Below are 23,913 nucleotides of genomic sequence, written 5' to 3' on the forward strand. Positions count from 1 at the left end.
AGGACAGAGTGCAGGGGCACAGAATACAGGGAGCAACCGAGCAGACCAAACAGCCTAGCAGGGAAGCAACATGATACTCAGGCCCCGACCATAGGAAGGGGTGGTCTGATATAGGGCATTAGCACCTGGACTTCCGGGTCAGGACCCTGGGGGAGGAAATTCTGGGTCAGGTCCTCCAGAACCATAGAGCGGATCGCTGGGTCAGGTCCTCCTGGATCATAGAGAGGGTCACATGATTAGGTCCTCCAGAACTATAGAGAGGATTGCTGGGTCAGGTCCTCCTGGACCATAGAGAGGATCACATGGTCGGGTCCTCCAGAACCATAGAGCGGATCACTGGATCAGGTCCTCCTGGACCATAGAGATGATCACATGGTCGGGTCCCCCAGGACCATAGAGAGGATTGCTGGATCAGTTCCTCCTGGACCATAGAGAGGACCACATGGTCGGGTCCTCCAGGACCGTAGAGAGGATTGTTGGAGTCGGTCCTCCAGGACCATAGAGAGGACTGCAGCAGGCAGAGCAGAGACGGGCGCACACAAAGCAACGGCATGCAGCCATGAGGTAAAGCACACATGCGCCCAGCAACGGCATGCAGCCATGAGATGAGGTGCGTGTGCACACTGCTCCAGGGGTCATGCAGCATAACAGACATGACAGGCATGACAATATATAAATTAATGAGGCCCACGGGTGATATATTATAATTGCTGGTCGTTCTACTACATACCCACTGACACTTCATCCAAACCACCTGACTACTTGAATTAAGATTCAGCACTACAATGGTCTCCATCAGTCCCGCAAACATTGTGTGGAGAAACAGTACGCCTGTGTCACCACCATCCTAGCAGTGGGACCAACAGAGATCATACATTTATCACCTATCTCCTTTAAGTGTATCATACTTTCCTGTTCTAATGATTTAGAGAGTCTCCAGTTGCTGAAAGGTGCTCAACTTTTTATCAGTGGGGGAACCTTTGAGCGCCTGCTCATTTAGGTAAAACTAAGACTAAATTGAATTGTGCTGTATATTATAATACATTACATAAAAATCACTGGTTTGCAATATGACTTAGGATAAAAGCCAAACCAGAATCTCAATTTGCAGACACAGTGTTTGGTGTGTTGCCCCTCATCAGTGCAAAGTATGAGGTCTGATTACCTAGCCAAATCAAATGTCATACTTTGTACTGATGAGAGGAAACACCCCAAACCACAGTGTCTGCAAATTGAGATTCTGGCTTGGCTTTTATCATAAGTCATATTGCTAGGCTTGTTAAAGGGTGGATATTGACTTTTAGCATTGCTGCCTTCAATAGGTGGCGCTAGAGTTCTTGTACTCTTCCTCTCTAAAGAGACAATTTTCATATTTAATTTCTCAGAGAAGCATCGCATGGCTTTTAAGTCTCCTCACTCTGGCATGCCAGTCTTGTCTTGTCACTCTCCACAAGGAGAAACGTTACCCCCTTCACCCCCGGCTTCCCCCAGTATGTCATTTTTGGATGAATATAACCTATTGTCTCCCTTCATAGGCATATAACTGGAGAAGTTACCAAGTAAATCGACTCAGCGCCTCAGAAATGCAGATGCTTGCCAGTCTGAAGAGGCAGCAGAAGGAGGAGATGGAGGATGAGGGGACTTCTCATGGGCTAAGCCAGTCTCAGATTGACCACTGCAATGTTAGTATGAGCACCAGCAGTGATGATACAACCACCTGGAATTCCTGTTTGCCACCAGTAAGTGACTTTCTAGTCTAGATAATAACATTTTTACCAAGTCAAAGTTTATCCATGGTATATGGTTCTTTGCACTTATATTTATTTTTGGATGGTCCATACAAAAAAAATAGAGACGTTCTTTTCTGGTCCAACCCATAGATTCTGCCAGGTAGCATCTATGTTTTTCCCCAGTTGGGGACTCTTAAAGTCATGTAAGGCAAGAGATATTATTATTGATAAAACCAAGAGGACAAACTTTGAAATAGCCAAATATATATATAGCATTTGCCAATTTCTGTCTCAATTACATGTCTTTGGATGTTAACATTCTCCTTGTCAATGGTTTGTTTGCCTACACATACACTGACACTGTCCAATCAGAGCAAAAAGTGTTGAAATATTTAGGAACACAATCTATTGACAAGTGAAATGGTAACACCCAGTTTTCAATTTATTCATACACTTCCAAGAAGAATAACGAGAGGAACTGTTCAAATGAAGAGTTCCAAAAAAAAAATGTTCTAGAATTGTCATTTTATGGGAAATAAAAGGTGTTAAAACAGGAGAAATCTTTGGGATGTCAATTGGTAGGACCATTGAAAGAAAGCTGGGCTCCTGCACAGATCAGCACCCCCAAGGACCAGCCCAGGCCACCCATTTTTCGTTGCGGTTTACGTAAACCGTGCCCCTTTTCTACCTGCAACTTATTCCCAAAAATTCAGGCTAGTCCCTGAAAATTGGAGACTGATACTTTTAGCAGGGGTTGAAAGCGGTGGTGGGGTGCACAATTCAGTCTTGTGCCAATCACGTGGTTAGTGACAATTTTTCCTTTTGGAGGCGCTGTTGTGCGTCTCTGAAGAGGAACTTTATAACAGAGCTCTGTTCAATCATCACATTTCTTATTTCAAGCGTTCAGTTTGGAGCTCCACAAATTCTCACTTTATTGTTATTTTTTTTCCCCCGTTAGCTGCGATGTGTGTCCTCTGCACAGAACAAATGTTTTTTCTAAATCTCCAACCATAATACAATTATATAATTATATATTTTAAGTTAAAGTAGAAATGAACAGAATTTAAAATGTGGCAAACGATGACGACTACGGGCTCGCGGAGAGCAGTTTATTCAGTATGAATTCTGATAAGTGCTTCGTTATTTTTCTTTGGTGTGTGGGTGTAGGAACTTCATTCAACCTCTGTGTCTTTTTGTATTGTGCAAATTATTTTTGATTTTTGTTTATTGCTAGATCACAAACAAACACAGCAAAGATTATGACTTTAGCTGTAAAAATTCTCATCGGTCCACACGGTGCTTGTTGATTTATTCTAATATGTTATCGTCCATGTTCAGTTATGACATTTACACCTCTACCGGCCAATTACCAGTCCTTATAGAGATGGGTATTGGGTGAGGGTCTGTTGGGTGTTATAACTCAATATTAATTTCTTATATATAAGCAGGTGATAACAAAGGTCCAGACTTTTGTCCCTTGGCATAGAGGCTCCCATTTGTTGGTGTCCTTCCCTGACTCAATGTTTGTCACGTGCCCCGTCCTGAGTGACACGGCCAGCAGGTCGGTAACTAATACAACAGGACGCGGCACGTGTAATTGTCCTATGTGATGCGGCCCGCAGGCCCGTAACTAATACAATTGGTGGCCCTGCGATAGGGAACGGGAAAGTGGAGCCTGTTGTGAGTTCATTTTCTGGTCTATCAGTTGTGAGTTCTCCTTCCAGGCTCCCTCTGGTGGTAACAGGAGGTAGTGAGGCTGATGTAATCAGTGGAGATCTGCCACATGGTAAGGAGGATGACGATTGGACCTCAGGAATCTCAGACTGGATTTAAGACAGCCGACGCTCTATTCTGATGCTGGTGATTCCTTCTGGCTTGTCAGGTCTTGGTTCTCAGCTCTGTTCCAGTCAGCTCAAGCTAAGTTTTTCTGCTAATGTTCACACTTGATTTTGTTGGTCTATTCAGTTTTTGTGTGGTCAGCCAGCCCCGGCTGGGGCTGTGCTGAATTTCCACTCTTATTTCTCTGTATTTGCCAATTTGCTTTTTGTCCCTTATTAGATTGGCCTCTCTTTTTGCTCTGTCTCAGAATATTTCAGAGTGCTGATATAGTGGGAGAAGTCTAGTGACTTCAGGGTTAATTTTGTTATCAGAAGTGTTGGACATTATTTTTGTAGGGTTTTTGGCAGATTGCAGACAGTGTCTTTCCTTTCCTATCCTTTCTAGTTAGTTTGGTCCCCATCATTTGCTCAGCCTATTTTCCTGCCTTTGTTTGTGTTTTCATCTTGTTTCACCGTCAATACATGTGTGGGGGCTGTCTTTCCTTTGGGGTCTGCTCTGGGGCAGTTAGTTTTCCCCTTTTCTTGCTTTAGGCTTATTTAGTCCTCCGGCTGTGATGAAGCATCTAGGTTCATCGTAGGAACGCTCCACGGCTGCTGCTAGTTGTGTGGTTAGTATCAGGGATCTGCAATCTGCATAGTTTCCAACCTCTCTGGTTTTCTGTGACTTAGCTTGTTTTGTTTTTTCCTCCTCGGTGACCCATTCATAACAGGAACCCTCCTGCACTCCCCTGATTCAGTGTCTCTACACTCCTAATGTTCCCTAGGCCGGTTCCGCACCGGGCGCCGATCAGGAACCTAAAAACCCTGACTCGCCCTACACCTAAACCCTCACTAGGGAATTGGTCGGTGCGGAAACTAATCCCACCACTGCACTAAACACACATAAGGAAAAGTGACAAAACAGGGAAACACCACTTAGCTTTGCTCTGTTGCTTACGCTCCCAGCAACAGAGCCCACCGCCTGTGTGCATCTTTTCCTCCACCGAGTCCAACATCTGGGTGCACTGTCCAGCAACGGGGTTCAGCACCTGAGTGCAGCTTCAGCAAAAGACTCCAGCAACTGAGTGCAGCTCTACACCATAGCTGCCACTCCATCAAACTTTCCACAAACTCCTCGCTGACACCATAGCTGCCACTCCAGGACTCCAAGGGAGGGAGCCTGGACACATTGAGCCACACATTACGGGTATATATGATTTGGATTTATATATAATTTTTGTGTATTCTTTATGCACTTTATTAGGAGCTGTTTTTTCAGCCCATATATATTATGCACTTTATTATTATTATTATTATTATTATTATTATTATTATTATTATCCTCATCATTTTTGTATGATTATTTATAGTGCTCACTTTGTCCTTTTTATATGCATTTTTTATATGTATTTTGCTGTAATTATGGTATGTTACTATGTCTGGTTCTGTATACTCATTGGTAATTATGTAATAAATTTATTTGAGTCTTAATGTTTTGGACTCCGTTTGGTGTATTCATTTTTTGAGTAGGTCATTTCAGTTCTAGATTTAGTCTACTCAAATCGCCCCCAAAAATTGCCTGCTGCCCCCCGAGCAAGTCCACCACACGAAACTCGTGTCGGTGCTACACCAGGAACACACTGAGCCCCCCACATGGGTAAGCACTTTATGGCTGCGCTATTTGCAGCACTTTATTTATCTATGACTTTTTGGGTCCATTCCCTGTATAAAGCATATAGTGACATGAGGATTAGTTCCTTTGGGCTTATTCCCCCTCACATTTATTTTAGGAAAATAACTATGGACCCGCTTATACCTTGTATACATGATGGTGATTTTGCCCTATACTGTGTCTTTTTATGTATTCCATTCGACACTTGCTACTGCTCAGTAGTCCTATGCATTGTTGTCACCATATCCAATCGTCTAGATTAATTTATTATATGTATTTTACATGTTTGCATCATTTTGTAGCGAATATGATTTACTGAATATAACAGACAGTGTCTGTCTATTTTATAGAGCTAGTTATTTGAGTATATACATTGATCATGTCTTATTAGGGCATTTAAGTCAGTAGTTCTTTGTAGGTTTTCATTTTTGCACATTACAGAAGATTGCATAAGCCAGAGAAAGCTTAGGTGACCTCAGGCTTCTCCACCATGCCTTGCAGCTATCACATCACATAGTATAGTACAGCCAATCGAAAGGAGCTATCATAGCCTGTATGAAAGCCAGGGCACGGAATGCAGAAGATATTTTGTGGAGACGGTGAGAGGACATCACCGCTTAGCCATAGAGATAAGGAGAGAAAACCATACAAGACTGAATTCACATTTCCGATAGGACAGCAGTCATACACATCTACCATCCCTTTACCCATAGACATATTTGTTAAGGTCAGTTTGACATTACTAAGACTGTGTTTGCCATAAAGAGCTTGAAAGGGATTCAATGTAGTCCTAACTTAGGACTCCTAAGGGACATCAAAGTGTTTTCAGGGAAATTAGAGGCAATACAGTACATGTGATTAACAGCTAATTGATGTGCTGCAAATCAAATTTTTCTGAAAAATTCAGGAACGCTGGCAAAATTAGTTTTCAAATAATTTGATCGTCTCTAGAATGGAGTGACGTGAGCGGAATGTTCCTGGCAAAATCCCAGAAGAGTGAATTTGTTCATAAGACCTTGAGTACTGTGGTAGCGTCGGCAGATGATTGGCTCCGGTGGCATCTGAACAATGAAAAAGTGATGATGTGCAATACGGCCAATACCTAGACAGGAATCGGAAAAGGGCCTATGGGCCTGTCCGGCCAGGAAGAGTTGGGCCTGAATAGGCCTTAGTGTGTCTGCCTGGAAATGTCCACGAAGTGAGTGAAGAAGGCCTCATTGGGTACAAAGTTATTCATTATTTCGTTTGAGTCACATTGGGATTTACCGTGCGAAATGTGCAAACGTTCTGCCAAAAAAAATGTCATTATGACTTGCATCATATTTATTACGTGTTTTAGAGATAACTTTCTGCGCCCCGTCCAGCAAGGGAGCATCGACTTTCTTTAATTGGGGTGTGTCAACTAAATGCAATTCTCACCAAAGTTTTGAAGCGATTATGCACGAAATGCAAAATTAAGCGACAAAACAATTCAGCCCCCGTTACGCCTTTCTCGTCTCTCCAGTCTCTCCATATGTATCATCCAGAGGCTTTCGCCAGATTCTCTACTTGGGCACATGCCCTGACTCCATTATGTCCCCAAATTACCTCTTTATAAAGTATCTATAGAATGTTCCCAAACCTTGTCGGGACTCTCTTCCAATGCAGCCGCACATTGCAGTCGTCACGAAGGGTTTTCTGAAAACCGTCTCTTACATAGGCGATAGCTCCCAACTGTCGCCCGGACCAGCACTTTTATGATATACTTAACATGTGGCATAATATGCGCAATGAAACATAAATAAGCATTATACATAAAGAAAACTGTTCAATACGCATTCAGGCAAACATAGGCTCAATGATTAGCCACTATCATTACACACATAAAGTATGCCCCCTGGCCCGCTCTCACTGGAGGGCGGCATGTATGGCTACTTTTCTGCACGTCTGAACATCAATGGGGTTCCGGAGGATGAATCCCCGCCATCAGACTTTGATCAGCGAGATCTGTAAAAATCTATAAGAGAAAACTTCTTCGGATAAGAAATTTGTGCGATGAAAGAAGAGTTGTTTATTTCCTTTTTAGAAAGCTTTAGAAAAAAAGTCAGACCTATACAGCAAACCCCCCCAAAAAACAGAACAAATGAGGTGCCGGCCTGGATGATGCTCCACTTCCTTAACCCTTTATCTAAAAAAAGGCAGAAAAGCTTTTTGTTCCTGCCAAATTAGCATATGTTTCATTAAAGGAAATGCATCATTTTTGTATTTCATGTATTTTTTTATTTGGTTATTTTGCTTTTTTTTTGATATCACAATCTGTATCTTGCAATTTCCACACTGACCACCGGGGCTATTTTAGATTCACACTTCCTGTTCTTTACAGAATACTTTTCAGAAGTCTCGTTATCAGCAGAGGCAGCATTACAATGACAGGTAACACCTTCATACACAGCTGATAACACAGGATCCACCAACCACAATAGACAATATCCCAGTTCCCATTCCCTTCACAATGACACTTGCACACGCTCATTAGATGTTTCCATACAAAAGATAGGGTCAGAATCAGTCTGTTGCTGCTAATGTATGAGTGAATTTCCTGAAAAGGCAGGAAGTAGGAGTCTAAAAGAGCCCCAGTGGCCAGTTTGAGAATGGCAAATTTTCTAATTTTACTAAAAATTGAAAAAAAAAATAAATTTTAACGTAAAAACGTAATTTAAACATGAACTGATTTCCTGGTGACACATTTCCTTTAAATTGCACAGATCAATATTTTTTTTCATGTGAATGAATTCTATTACATTACTAGTGGAAATCTGACATATGTCGTTCGGTGGAAAGAACGGGTTGGTTATAGTTTTGTAAAAGTTTCAGGCCGTTATCTCCCTGGAGAAATTTAGGCCAAATTCATTGCAGTTTTTATGGAACATTTAACAGAATAATTTATCGTTTTTACGAGTGTGTTGTTTTATCCCTCTACATATCAAAAATGACTGAACGGGTAATAAAATACCTGCGTAGGCTGAGCAGACGGCGAGCTTTCCACTTCAGCTGGGTGTTTAACAAAGACAAAAGTAATGATGTTAAGAGTCTGTATAATGTAGAGATGTGATTTTTTCATGTTTGGCCATCCGCTCTCCAACAACAGCATGGCTTCTTTAATGAGGGGTTATCCAGTACGATATTTTTTTTATTGCAAGCCTTACAACTTACAGGCAGATAGTCGCTAACTACCCACTTGTTGCTTCAGGCTCTGATCTGTCCCTGCAAATAGTGGTCACAGACCGCTCCTGTTGGCGATTCAGCAGCTTCCGCTGAGGTCACATCAACAGAGCAGCGACTTCTCCTCCACTCCGCCCTGTTGACGGGGCGTGACTGCTAACATCATGCTGATTGACTGCCTTACTGCGGGGAGCCATCTGTCAATCAGCATGACATCACCAGTCAGGCCCCATAAACAGAGCAGCTCCGAAGAGGAAGAAGAGCAGGAGCGGTCGCCGACCACTCTGAGCTAGCACCAGGTAAACAGGAAGGTGTTTGCCTCAATTCGCAACCATGTGCCTGTTAGGTTTTAGACCCATAATTAAAAAAATAGAATAGTCCTGGATAACCCCTTTAAGATGCCTAGTTTTCCAAAGAGTATATAGAGTAGGTGGCTTCTAAATAAACCCTCCCAAGTAATAAACATCTTACTTCTTTCAAGGGTGCAGTCAGACGGCATTATTACGCTACCGAGTGCTACCTGATGTTTTATTGGGTATCACTAGGCCCATTGTTATACTAAGACTCAGTGCAGATCCTTAATTTTTTTCTCATGCTGAATCGGCATGAGAAAACAACCGCAGCATGCTGCAGGTGCATATGATGTTCAGTTCGGTCTATGGGTGCGTGTGAAATATCGAAGTGCACCAGGATATCATCTCAGTGCATGTCTGATAGCCGCGGACACAGGCGATGGAGAAGATGGAGACATTAAAGAGGATATCCGGAACTTTAGATAAAAAGGCATGTAGTCGCTAACAGAGGCAACTACCTGCCTGTTGTACCCAGCGCTAGTCACTGACCACTCCTGCCAGAGATTCAGCTGCTCCCTGTAAACAGAGCAGCAGTTTGTCTTTTTGTTGACAGGGCAGGACTACTGATATCATACTGATTGACAGCCGACTTCTGCTGCCTAATTGGGGGAAGCTGGCTGTCAATCAGCATGACACCAGTAGTCCCGCCCTGTCAACAGGAAGAGAAGCTGCTGCTCTGTTGACAGGGAGTAGCTGAATCTCTGGCAGGAGCGGTCAATGACCGGCTCTGGGTACAACAGACAGGTAGTTGCCTCTGATATCAACTACATGCTTTTTAAAAAAAAAAAAAAAAGTCCCAGATATCCCCTTTGAGTTCCCCATCTTCTCTGCACCTGTGATGTGATTCTCTCATGGTCAGATCATGCTCAGTTGACACTCGGAGGCTGCATTTTTGGACTGATACAAGATTTACTAATGAACTTGTAGAATTTTTCTAAGTCTTAATAGCAATGAAGCTACAGCTACTGATAGAGTGATGACTCATTACGAGGTGAGGCAGGTACCAAGCCACCGAGGCATCATTAGGCAGCAGTGGAGAAACATGGAATATTCGAACTATTTCCCGAGCATGTCGGAGCTTCTTTCAGCGCCATATTCATACAAGTGCATTTGCATTCAGATTGATAGAACCATTAGAAAGTTACTTTGGGAAGGGCAGTGACAGCGCCGACTATAAATTACAGCTGCTTCTATGACATTAATGTTATATTATGTGGCTAAGAGCTCTTACTCATTGATTTTGTATGCTGTCCTCCTGACCGGCCGCTTGGCCTCTGCAATGCATAGTAAATCACTGGCTTAAAGAAGACAGCATAAATCATCCATTTAAAGTGTTTTTATACCCCCTTAAAGTGACCCTAACAAGCTTGTGACAGGTCAGCAAAAAACAAAGCGGTAAGACATTCCAACTAGTACTCCTCCATATTAGACACTGATTGGGGTAACAACTTACAGATCCCGGGGTTGGCTTTAAAGGATTATTTCCATATTCATAAATGGGATATTATCGGATAATGCTGGTAAATACAAACAATTTTTCAATTTACTGTTTACTAAAATTTTCACTTTTTTTAAGATATTAATATTTTTCTTTACCGTTTGTTGCCTTGGAGACCAACCGCCGCTGCTAAACAGCAGAACATGGGCAAACCTCTTTTCTGTTGAGAACATAGGCACAGTTTTGAAGCTGGCCAGGATCGCTGGGGTGCACATTGTTACCTCCTAATTAGTGATGAGCGAGTATACTTGTTGCTCGGGTTTTCCCGAGCATGCTCGGGTGACCTCCGAGTATTTTGGCGTGCTCGGAGATTTCGTTTTTGTCGAAGTAGCTGCACGATTTACAGCTAATAGACAGCCTGAATACATGTGGGTATTCCCTTACAAACAGGCATTCCTCACACGTATTCAGCCTGTCCAGCAGCCGCAAATCATGCAGCTGAGACGAGGAAAACTAAATCTCCGAGCACGCCAAAATATTCGGAGGACACCCGAGCATGCTCGGGAAAACCCGAGCAATGAGTATACTCGCTCATCACTACTTCTAATCCTAGCTGGCTTTAACATAGTGCTCACAAGCTATAGACAGCAGCGTTGGTCGGTCTCCTAGGCAACAAAAGAAAAGTGTTAATATTTCAAGAACTTCAAATTTTACTAAGCAGTACATTGCAAAAGTGCTAATTTTTACATGAAATATCTGGAAATATACATATATGAAGATGGGATTAAGCCTTTAAAATTATCCCCCTCTGACCCTAATAACACTGATATGGTTTCCCCCGTCTCATTAGAGCAGCAATTACGCATGCGCACAATTACGCATGCGCACTATCACTCAATTGAAAGGCAGTCAAACTTCCCAGAAAAAGTAAATAACTAACGTGGCCCTCTGGTGTAGGCCTGTACATACTCGTCTGTGTTCCCAAAGCAAATTTTCTATGATGAACCAGATTCGAGGAGAACTTGCGGCCACTTACCGCTCCTACACTCCCACTCCCCGTACTGGCCAATCACAAAGTTGCCACGCCTGATAGCATACGGTAGATACTACTCCTCTACGAGTCGTGAATTCTCAAATATACCCAAAAACAACTGAAATATCATTTCATCATCATCATTTACTATAATGTTCACATCGGAGCTCCACTGCTCCAGCCGGCCTCCAATGTCAGCCGGTCGGACCGGAACACCGGATGTAAATTCTTTTCAATATCAAACCAATATTATTGTTCATCTGTTGTGCGGTCACTGCGGTGCCCCCCAAAATTTGCAGGGCTCATTGGCCGGTGGCCAAACAATTCTGGTCACCTACTGGTCTATTGTTTTCCAAATATCTCCAACTTTCTGAGCTGTGGGCAGCACGGTGGCTCAGTGGTTAGCGCTGCAACCTTGCAGCGCTGGAGTCCTGGGTTTGAATCCCACCAAGGAGTTTGTATATTCTCCCCGTGTTTGCGTGGGTTTCCTCCGGGCACTCCGGTTTCCTCCCACACTCCAAAGACATACTGATAGGGAATTTAGATTGTGGTTTGCACAGTGATGAAAATATGTGCAAACTGTAAAGCGCTGCAGAATATGTTAGCGCTATATAAAAAGAAAGAGCTGAGCTATCAATAAGAAAAAACAAGTAGAATGAAGATAGATGGAAAACAAGTAAGCTGAAAGCTGTACTGAACTGTTTGACCATAACAAGGTTGGAAAAAGCACCTGTGCTTGGGTTGAGCAGTCATTTTGAGCTGATAGGCTCCCTTTAAAAGAAGGAGGGAGACCAGCTGCCACCAGACACTTCATGCAACTGTGTATCTCCTGGAAGAACAAATGATTTAAACACTTCAGGTCTATTAATCCACCATCATCAGATGATCGGGATACAGTTGAAGAACAAGATCCACACGGAAGAGGATTCAGATAGAAGAGAATCCAGAAAGAAAAGTATCCAGACGGAAGAGGATCCACACGGAAGAGGATTCAGACAAAAGAAGATCCAGACAGAAAAGGATGCGGACAAAAAAGAATCCACAAAGAACAGGATCCAGACAGAAGAGGATCCAGATAGAAGAGGATCCAGGCAGTAGAGGATCTGGGTCGCCCTCCCACGGCTGTGGGGTACTCGGTACTGGGCCGGTGTCAGGGGGATGTGTCACAGCAGCAGTGGCCCTGGGCGCCCAAGTAATGGAGGATGTAGTTAATGGAATGGAATAGCTCGTGACGCCACCTGTGGTGTTTGGCAAGGGAGATGTTAAGCCGACGCTGCAGACAGCTCCGCTGGGACAGATGGTGTGGTTCAGCAGTGATGGCATAGCCCTCCACAGGCAGGGCTAATGTCCCAGGGCAGTGTAGCGGTGGTTGGCACGGTGATGTAGCAGTGCCGTAAGGGTAGGAAGCAGACACAGCGGGGTGCAATTTCTGTACCTTTACTTGATAACTGCAGTCCAGGGTCCTGATTACAGATGGTAACAGAGCAGGCTAGCCTGGAAGCAACTCAGGGATTCTCTCTCACAGACGGGCTGTGCAGTCTCCTTCCTAGCGCCTTGTGGTGTGAAGCACTCCAGTACTAAGTTACTCTGAAGTTCCTCCTGTCAGATGTTCCCAAGAACCTCACTTGTACGGCAGACAGCTGTAGCCTATATCGGTGACTCCTCTTTAGTCCTGGCTCTCTATTCAAGCTGCTGTTGTGCCTCAAGTTTTAGATGGGAGTAGGGCATTTACAGCCTCCAACTCCTCTGGTATCTGTTGTAAGACCTTTAGTATCCGTACAGCCGTGGAGACCAGGCTCCAGTTCGTGCGCTCTCAGCTGAGGGAGCTCTCCTTCCTAGCTCAACCTCCAGCTTCTTCCTACACGTCTGCACACTTCACCCTCCGCAGTCTATCTGACCACTCCTTCCTCTTGGCCCTCAGAGGGCACCCCTCCCCTCAATCCTGGTTCAGAGTTCCCCCTGCTGGCCTGGAGTGGAACTGTGTTGCATGTATGAATTGACTGCGAGAGAGACTCATCATTGCCTCAAAGCCTGGCATTACCCTCCCCTGGAGGAAGGCAAAGCCACTGTGGCGACCATACGCCTGGGGGCGCCACAGATCCAGAAAGATTTTTTTTTCTTGTAAAATTAGGAGCCAATTAGAACAGGTTACAAAAAAATAGAAATCTTGTTTTAAAGGGACCGCTTTCCAAACGTAAAAAAAATGCTTCATTGGGATAGCAAACATGGAGTGAACAGGCTCTTAGATTGTGGACTCATCCCAACAACATAAACCTATATTGTGTATCCTAAGCTGAGAGTAGACTAAATGCACACGTGTTCTTATAACAGGTGATGGCAGGCAATGTGATTATGTCGACACGCGTGTCCTAACCACAGACTTCCCGAGAAGAATCCGAGATGTGAATTACGGGGCGTATTGATTTTTCAGTGTTTTGTCCTGGGATCACCTGCTGCTGCCTCCCCGCTCAGCTCATCGTGGCTCTTGTGTGCCTGGAAGCTATGCTTATGGTTTATGGTCAGTGACATTGTATTACATATATATCATCCACCTACCATATATTGATACAGACACTTTACTATATTCTCTATAGATATTTTATCACTAAAGCTGTTTTATTTATTTTATTCTTTCTCTGCAGAAAAGATCTTTTACTTGTGCACCATTATGAGTAATATTAGTCCGTATCTGTATAGAAGTCGATAACATTGCTCATCCTGAGCCACCTTGTCCAGGTGTATCAAGCGAGAACTTCAGACTGACTATGATAAACCGCCAAAGCAATATTGTTAAGGGCCTGTTCACATCATGCTTTGGCCACATGTTCATGACTCCATCGACAGTTGAGTCTGAGGCATGTGGATGTCAGTATGGAGAGTCTCATGTCATTCACAGAGGACCCTTCACTTGCCATATTTATGTATTTATTTATTTTTTTTGTAAATGGTGTGATTCTCCTGATTCTGGCGCTGTTTTTCTTTTGTTCCTGCACCTCTCCATTCCTGAGATACAGCCCTTTCTTCTCTGATTATAAATCCATTTTTTTTAAGCCAACTGGGCGAGGTCATCAAGATTATGCCCACAGAGAATAGTTGAGGATAACGCCCACTTGGCTAAAGAGACTAGATTTATATGCAGGGAAGAAGGAGCCATATCTCAGGAATAGGGAGGCTCAGGAACAAAAGAAAACTATCGCCGGATTCAGGGGAACAGCGGCATTTACACCAGATAAACAAAATGCACATTTGTGGCAAGTGACGGGTCCCCTATAATGAGCCAAAGCTGAGATCCACAAAGTATCAGCCCCACCTGTTCTGGAGAACCTAGCCCGCCTGTGTACATATTGGACACTTATTTGTATAATCATGATGTAATGCTTCATTTCCCCACCAGTGGGCGCTGCAGGGGCCAACGTTTGGCGACTCGATCGTCGAGGATTTCAGGCACCAGACTAACTATATTTGCTTTTGCTGAGACATTCCCTTGGATTAGCAGTCTGAATGTCCATGGAGTGCAATGTGCAGACGTTTACCCTGGACTGTGAAAGCTAAATCAAGAGGCAGCCATCTTTAGGTCAATTTTTAACCCTTGCCTGACAGAGATCGTTCTGCTCCAGCGGTAGTTAATAGGATGATAGATACATTACTAACACTAAATTATTCCTTTAAGCAATTTTTACAGCAGAATACAAGGCTCAGAGAGCAAACGTAAGAATTATATTCCCCCAAAATCTACAAATGTACGATAGGATGATAGGGATCCGCAGCTTGGCTTAACGCTGACATATCGCCGGCTTTTTATTTATTACAATCTGATATCTATGTGTAAAGCATGGCTTAAAAAACAACATTATTAGGTTCCGTGGAAGATTCTTTGTTTAGCAGAGTTACCAACACAGACAATGAAAAAAAAAAATACTGAATAAGACATTTCTACGCGTTTCGCCTTGGACAGCAGCTGGGAGTTTCGGTCTATTGTATGCCAACAGCTCCACCTCTAGGCCGCGTGCTGTATTGCAGGCACCATCCCTGTATATAATATCAGACTTAATAATCAGTTAATATGGTTATCTGCGCCGGCTTGTGAAAGTGAGATAATTATTATATTTCGAGTCTCCTTCCTACTTGTCTGTGCTTCATTAACGCATGCTGATTACACCAGGCTGCTGTATTTGTACCGAATCTGCATAAATGTGACCGTAACCGCGGCCAAGAGGCGAGTATAACATCAGCCTCGCCAGCAGATTGTTAGAAACGTCTATTTCCAGCCTCATGTCAGGAATATGATTATTCGTAGGGTCTACTCCGTGACGTGACCTTTGCATTCTCCCATTGGAGTCATTAACACGTATCCCCCCATTAGTGTCGCGCCGGCCTGTAATATGTCACGTCTGTCATCAACGCTATAATAGGACAATTCCTAGGAACGGTGACGGTCTTTCCTCTGCTCTAAAATATAAAAAAAAATACACCACTGGCATTGATTTATGGGAGATCTCAGGCGATACACGTGGGACGCTCGAGCATCTGCCACATATATTTTCTAGGAAAAAATGGGGGAAAAAAAGGAGCTGTGTTCATGCCATAAGGTTTGTATGATGTATGATTGACATCTCTGGCTTCCTTCTGCTCATCAGATCCATGAAAATCTGTTAAAGTGTTACATATCCCTAAAGCTCACTTTATTTAACCCCCTCAGGTCTGACTTATTTTGTTCTTTGGGACAAAGTTTTTTTTTTAATATTATTTTTATCATTATTTTTTTTATTATTTCTGACCTATTTTGAATCTTTGGGACAAAGTTTTATTTTTTCAAATTATTTTTATTATTAGCATTTCTGACCTATTTTTGGTCTTTGGGACAAAGGCTTTTTTTTCCAGATTATTATTATTATTATTATATGTGTATTTTTTCAGATTATTATTATTACTGTTATTTTACACCCACTGTATTTTACACCCACTGTATTTTATACCTACTGTATTTTATTTTATACCTTTTTTATTGTATTTTATTTTATTGTATTGTATTGTATTTTGTATTGTATTTTATTGTATTTTATTGTATTGTATTTTATCGTATTTTTATTTGTATTTTATTTTTATTGTATTTTATACCTACTGTATTTTGGTTCTTTGGGACGAAGGCTTTTTTCTCCAGATTATTATTATTACTATTATTATTAATTATTATTATTATTACATGTATTTTTTCAGATTATTAGTAGTAGTAGTAGTAGTATTATAATATATGTATTTTTTCAGATTATCATTATTACTTTTATTATTTCTCACCTATTTTGGTTCTTTGGGACAAAGTTTTTTGTTTCATATTATTTTCATTATTATTATTATTACCAACCTATTTTGGGACTTTGGGATGAAGGCTTTTTCATAATATTATTATTATTATAATTATTATTATTATTATTATTATTATATGTTTTGTTTGTTTTTTATATTTTTTACAATGTGGCCAAATTTTGGCATGTTTTTTCCAAGATGAGTCATACTCATCAGTGGCTCCATTTTCAGGGTCCATAAAATGTATCTTTTATTAGAGAAGTTGTCCACTAATTTAGTTATTATTATTATTATTATTATTATTATTATTATTATTTGAATGCATGTATTTGGGGCTAAAAATCATTTTTGCGATTGGGTTTCATTACATATTTTGCACCGTATGGCTTTTACAGGCTCTTTGTTTCCTTACCCAATCAACTTTATTAGAGTCTGTGGTCATCCATCAGCTTAGAGAAGCTCAGAAAATAACAGATAAAAGAGTTAGAACCTCTCCCATTAAATTGCCAAGACGAGCTCACTGATGGATTCTCGGTGAACTCATTCTGCAGTCAGCAATAGACAGTGCAACAAGGAGGCTATAGAAGGCAAATGGTGAAAAACTTATAAATAAAACCTGCCGTAATTGCAAAAATGTTTTTAAGCCTCAAATACACACATATAAATAATAATAATAATTCCCCTGAAGGTGTACAACCCCATCTCCAGACCCCTTAGTATATTTAGACCCCTAACCAGGATAATTAATTCAGACCAAATAGAAGAAACCTAAATTCAATTCATTTAGAAATCATACAAGAACTCAAAAATCCTTTAAGCAATAAAAACTCAGACGCCCCCTAAATTTATCTGCACCCCAGACATGTTCCCCTAAATTAATTAGACTTGGATCATGAAGATCAAATTAACAGTACAGGGCTGCATATCCTTAAAAATCACTTTATTTTACCCCCACATAACCAACTTATTTAGAGTTTTTGAGACAAAATATTTTTTTTTAATATTGTTAATTATTATTATTACCATTAATAATTTTTTTCCAATGTTGCAAAATTTTTTATTTCTTTATTTTTTCCATGATAAGCTATATTCGTAAATGGCTCAATTTTTGGGGCTCCATAAAATGTACCTTTTATTAGGGAGCTGTCCACTAATTTAAATGTATAATATTATTATTATTATTTGGGGTTAACATCATTTTTATATATTATTGCCCTGTTTGGCCTTTTCAGTCTCTTTGTTTCCCTGCACACTCAACTTTGATGAGGTCTGTGGTCATAAATCAGCTAAGAGAAGATCAGAAAAAGACAGATAAAAGTGTTAGAACCTCTCCTAATAGATTGCCAAAATGAGCTCACTGATGGATTCTCCGTGAAATCATTCTACAGCCCGAAGCTGTAGAAGGCAAGCGGTGCACAATTTTTAATAAAACCTAATTGCAAATATATCTTTTTTTTTAGTCTCAAATACATGTCTTTTAATAATAATAAATAAAGTGCCTCGAAAGTGGACAACCCCTTTTTTTTAAGAAATAAAAAATAAAAAAACTATACTCGTCTATTGGACCGACATCACTTCTCTGAAACAGTACTCTTTTGCCAAACCATCTCCACTCCACACATTAACAGGAAGGAACAGCTCTCATCCTGTTGGAACAAAAAGGTGAAGGCTGCAGTCGATCAGTGGCTGCAGAAGTTATTAATTTATTTTCATCTATGTTTTATTACCTTTGTGCAATAAACGCACCATTTGGAAAAAATGTTTCTGCACAACCCCTTTAAAGTAAATCTGTCATTAGGTTTTTTCTCTGCCATCTGAGAACAATATGATGTAGGGGCAGAGACCTTGATCCTAGCGATGTGTCACTTATGGGGCTGCTTGCTGAAGTTTTAATAAAATCACTATTTTATCTGCTGCAGATCTATCAGTTCTCTAAATGCTGAGCTCTGTATAGCCCCACCCACACCACTGACTGGCAGCTTTTCTATGTACACTGTGCATAGGCAGAAAGCTACTAATCACTGGTGGGGGCGGAGTTATACAAGGCTCATAAATATAGAGGACTACATGGTGCCAGGTTTACTAGTCCTCTAGTGATAATCTCCTGCTGATAAAACAATGATTTTATCAAAACTGTATCCCAGTAAGCGACACATCACTGGAATCAGGATCTCTGCCCCTACATTTGGCTGCTCTCAGATTAAGTATATAAAACCTGGTTGCACATTCCTTGGAAGCTTAGCCACAGAATTACCTTTTTCACTGGGAAATGCAATGTCAGCAGTCCAGGACATCGCAGCTGAGCTACAAATCTCTACTATGTACCACGAAAAGTACACAACCTACTCTCTTCTCCTACACCATCTCCAAGGCTAAATTGAGACGATGGTGTAAGGAATCATCCAATTCGCAGCAATAAAAAAATGTTTTTTTTTAATCTGTATTGTCATCTGTTATGATTGAGTCACCGTAGGAGGCAAAAACAGAATTGCTAGCTAAGTCCAGAAAACCAGAGAAGTTGGCAACTATCAGATTGCAGACCCCTGAACCTATCAACACAACTAGCAGTAGCCGTGGGGGGTTCCTACGATGACCTAGACCCCTCGATCACAGCCGGAGAGATACATAGGCCTAAAGAAGGAAAGGGGAAAACTAACTGCCCCAGAGCAGACCCCAAAGCAATAGGCAGCCCCCAACATATAATGACGGTGAAGCAAGATGAAAACACTTACACAGACAGAAAGACGGGCTGAGCAAAGACGGGGCCCAAAAACTACCTAGATAGGAACGGATAGGAAGGCTGCTGTCTGCAATCTGCCAAAACCCTATCAGAGACAAAAGCCAACAAGCTGATATAAAAATGGCCCTGAAGCAACTAAGCTTCAAAAACTAAATCAGCACTCAGGTACTTTCAGAAGACAGAACTAACGGAACACTGCACACTCCAGCAGGGAGTGGCAGAATCCAAAAAGCAAGAAAAACAAAAACAAATCTTAAATGCAAAAAGGCAAAACAGAAAACTTAGCTTTAGGAGAGCAGGAATCAGACTGGTGTCCAAGAGTCCACAGAGAAATCACCCGCAGGGCAGAAAGGGCGTAGGCTGCCTTAAATCCAGTCAGTGACTCCACTCAGCCAATCGTCTTCATTAGTCCCAGGTGCCTGATAATCAGGCTCACTACCTTCCTTCACTAGAATAGGGAGTTCACCAGGCCTCAGTGACGGAGGGGAAAATGAACTCACAACAGTCATCTGTATGGCAAATGCTATACGGATTACAACACAGATTAAAAAAATGAAATTAAAAAAGAGAGCCCCGAGGAGAGCGAGTGCCAACACCGCAGGAACGGCGCCAACACAGGAGGTGAGTATTGGCTTTTTTATGCTATCGGGGCCAAACATTTTGATCAAGAAGGGGTTGTGCGGACCCATACCCGGTACTGTACGTCTACCATCTCCATGAGGTCACTCATCCTTATGTTCATACCCTGGAGATAATGGCCTGGTTTACCCAGAGCTTCTCTTGTGCATGGCAGACGTTCTGTCCGGTCCATTAATTAACATCTGACTTTCAATGCTTGACCGGCAGAGGACGGACGTTGGATGTTGACTGGCGAAGACTGTGTGGCGCCCCTGAGGCTTCAGTCGCCACAGAGGTACTGCACCTCCTCCTGAGGTGTGGTGCCCCACCATCCAGGTAAGGTGAGAACTCCTGACCACGCTCCAACACTCGCACCCCACACAACAGAGTAGTTCAGCAAAGTCACATTGCGGCTCCCTGCTTGGAGTGTAGCAGAGCACCTTTGGTGGTTCCCTGCTTGGAACACAAAACGTGCTGGGAGGCGGATGGAGTTGAGAATACATAAAGAGCGGGAAGAGTCAGTCAGTCAGTCAGTGAGTGGGAGAGAGAGAGAGAGTCACTCGGAGAGGAGTGAGGATCCCTGGAAGAGGGATGGAGGAAGGAGTGCTGCAGCTGCCTCAGTGATCTGAGCCAGCTGGCACAGGAAAGGAAAGAAGGAGAAAGACATTGGACTGAAACCTGACCTTCTATGAGAGAGGGATTAGTACGGGACGAAGGAGAAAAATGGAACAGAGAGGACGTGGGTTAGAGGAAGAACCCTGCCTAGAAGTTCTAAGCGCAAGGCCGAGGCCCGGTCCCCGAGGTTGTATGGACACTAATGGTTCTGCAGCAGACACCGGTGGAGTAGTGGGCTGTAAATGCACTATTCCCATCTAAGACTTGGGAGCACAACAGCAACGTGGATAGTGAGCCGGGACTCAGGAGTAAGCAGTCCCCGAAGCAGGCTACAGCTGTCTGCCGTACAAGTAGAGATCTTGGGAACATCAGTCAGGAGGCACTCCAGTGTAACTCAGTACTAGGAGTACTTCACTCAAAGGCGCTATAGAGGAGACGTTCAGAAAGGTACATGTTGGCGGAGTGTTGGAAGGGAGCATCTTATCTTGCCTGGAGGTTGACGGAGCCCAGGACCCGGAGGACACAGCACGGAGGCAGGCATCTGTGTGAACTGCAGACTGTGAGTAAAGCTTTGGAACTACATGCCCTGGTGTCCTCCACTTATTCCCGCATCACTACACCCTGCAAAGCTACATCTGGGCAACGGCCTCTACACCGCCTGTGCCTCTCCTCCATTGCTACATCTACACTGCCCTGGGACTACAGCTCCACCTGTGGGGAGCTTCACCATCTTGGCTGCAACCCACCACCAGTCCCAGAGGATCTACATGCAGCATTGGCCTAACACCTCACTTGCCGAACACCACAGGTGGCGTCACAAACTATTCATAAACTTTATTTCATTGTTCATTCATCCCCTTTTTGCCATGGAGCCCCAGGGCCACGGACCGGGTCACAGCTTCCGTGAAAACTCCCATTGATTTCAACGGGCCCAGTACTGAGTACCCCACTAGGCCCTGGTGGGGCGCTCCATCTGTATGTTGAGTCTTGACTGGCACCATCTGGTCTTCGCATGTCTTGCCTGCTCTGGTACCCAGGTATCTCCACTCCGGGGATTACCACAGGTTTTTTACTTAGCTGATGCATCTTCCCATTCTCACATCTTGGCGCAAACTGATCTGAGTTCCCGTTTCACCATCCTGGCCTTTTATATTTAGAAATTGCGCCACGGCTGTCACCTGACCCGGCGTACCCTTCAAGCTCTTCCCTTCAGGAATACTCTCCCCATCTTTTAGTTCCAGTCTGTTAAGCCCAACCAGTGGGAGGCGCCATTTGGTCTTGAGTACTGTGGAACGTTGGCTAATTTCATCTTCCTCCTTCCACCCCCTTACATACCCATAGACTCAAATAGGCGAGTCTCATCTGGAAGAGTCTAGTCTAGTGCATGTTGCGATTTTTCCTATCCTATGATCCTATGAGCCCTATTAGCCCCTTCATCCCGGAGCAATTGACTTTTCTTTCTTTATTTTTCCCTCCCCTTTTTCCAAAAGCCACAACTCTTTTATATCTCCATCCACATAGCCAAATGAAGGCTTGTTTTTTGTGGGGCGTAGTGTAATTTCAATTTTTTTGTTTACTATATGGTAAAATTGACCTGGCAATTATGATTCTTCAGGTCGGTATGATTACTCAGATACCAAACATGTACAGTATAGTTTGGGGGGTTTTATTTACGGTAAGTGGTGAAAAAAAATAAATCAGAAACTTGCACAAAAGAAAAAAAAAACTGCTTATGCCGCCAATTTCAAAGATCAGTTTTTGTGACATAGTGCCAGATGTGGGCTTATTTTTGTCGCGCTGAGCTGACGTTTTTACCGATACCATTTTGGGGTATATACGATGTTTTGATCGCCTCTTATTGCACAGTAGTGCAATGCTTCGGCAGCCCAAAAAACTAATTCTGGAGTTTTGATTCGTTTTTTCTTGTGACACCGTTTACCGATTAAATTAATTTACTTTATATTTTGATAGATCGGAATTTTACGAACGCAGAGATACCAGATATGTGTATCTTTTATTTTTGAATTGTTTTATTTTTAATGGGCGGTGGTGATTGGAACTTTTGTGTTATTTTATTTTTTCAAACTTTTTCAAACTTTTTTTTCTAACTTTTCACTGTATTCAATAATTCCCTTAAGCCGGGATCACACATGCGAGGAATACGGCCGAGTCTCGCATGTTAATTCCCGGCACTCAGGAGCGGAGCGTGCGGCTGCATGTATTGCTATGCGGCTGCACACTCCGATCCGAGTGTCGGCGGCAGTGCTGGGTATTAAGATGCGAGACTCGACCGTATTCCTCGCATGTGTGAACCCAGCCTTGGGGGACTTGAAGCTGCGATCATCAGCACTGCTATATATAGCTAAAACCACTATCTCCTATGATTGCCAGCTCACGTGGAATGACCCCCTTCCGGCGTGTGTTACATGCCACTATCAGAGATTATTAGCAGAATGTAACACGTTAACAGCCGCTGGCTGAGCTCCACTCCACTTGCAGCTGTTAGTGTATGTGCACACGCTGCGGATTCTGCTGCGGATCCGCAGCGGATTTGGCCCTGTGGATCCCCAGCAGTTTCTGCTGCGTTGTACAGTATCGTTAATTTTTATGGAAAATGAAAACCACTGTGCACGTGCTGCGGATTTTTCCGCCCGGATTTGCTGCGGTTTCAAATCCGCAGCATGTCACTTCTTTGTGCGGAATCCGCAGCGGTTTTACACCTGCTCCATTAGGGTAAGTGCACACGTTGCAGATTGTGCTGCGGATTTTTCTGTGCGGATTTGGCAAAATTCGCAGGTAAATCCGCAGGTCAAAAGACCTGTGTTTTATCTGCGGATTACCCTGCTGTTTTCCCCTGCGGTTTGACACCTGTGTAATGGAGTAGGTGTAAAACTGCTGCGGATTCCACTCAAAGAAGTGACATGCTGTGGATTTGAAACCGCAGCAAATCCGCGCAGAAAATTCCGCAGCATGTGCACAGCGGTTTTCATTTTCCATAGAAAATAAAGGTACTGTACAACGCAGCAGAAACTGCTGCGGATCCGCAGGGCTAAATCCACTGCGGATCCGCAGCAGAATCCGCAGCGTGTGCACATACCCTAATACAGGTGTCAAACTGCAGGCTAATCCGCAGAAAAAGCACAGGTCTTTTGACCTGTGGATTTACTTGCAGTTTTTGCCAAATCCGCGCGGAAAAATCCGCAGCACAATCCGCAATGTGTGCACTTACCCTTAAGGGCACATGATGGTTGATGAAATCAGCAATCATCTGCCGTGAGAGATACGGGCTCGGTGAGCTGCACCAAGGTTCAGGGTCATAATATATGATGTAAATGTACGTTATATGTTGTGAAAGGGTTAAAAAAAGCATTGGTCCAACTGCTATCAGTTTT

At 42.9% G+C, this 23,913-nt stretch overlaps 1 protein-coding gene and 1 long non-coding RNA gene across 3 annotated transcripts in view; one reads left to right on the top strand and one right to left on the bottom strand.

Moving 5' to 3' along the window:
- The window catches only part of CFAP20DC (CFAP20 domain containing), a 459,179-nt gene that overhangs the window by 382,164 nt on the left and 53,102 nt on the right, over positions 1–23,913 (top strand). For both annotated transcript variants that reach the window (XM_073569809.1, XM_073569810.1), the window contains one exon: positions 1,536–1,739. In XM_073569809.1, the coding sequence (XP_073425910.1) occupies positions 1,536–1,739 (204 nt within the window). The remainder of the gene's footprint in view (positions 1–1,535; positions 1,740–23,913) is intronic.
- LOC141084835 (uncharacterized) overlaps positions 1–23,913 on the bottom strand; it is a 123,184-nt gene that overhangs the window by 98,522 nt on the left and 749 nt on the right. The gene's annotated exons all lie outside the window — the stretch shown is intronic.

This window comes from Dendrobates tinctorius, unplaced genomic scaffold (assembly GCF_039654945.1).
Source record: "Dendrobates tinctorius isolate UK_male_01 unplaced genomic scaffold, ASM3965494v1 ptg000027l, whole genome shotgun sequence".
Taxonomy (NCBI): Eukaryota; Metazoa; Chordata; class Amphibia; order Anura; family Dendrobatidae; genus Dendrobates; species Dendrobates tinctorius.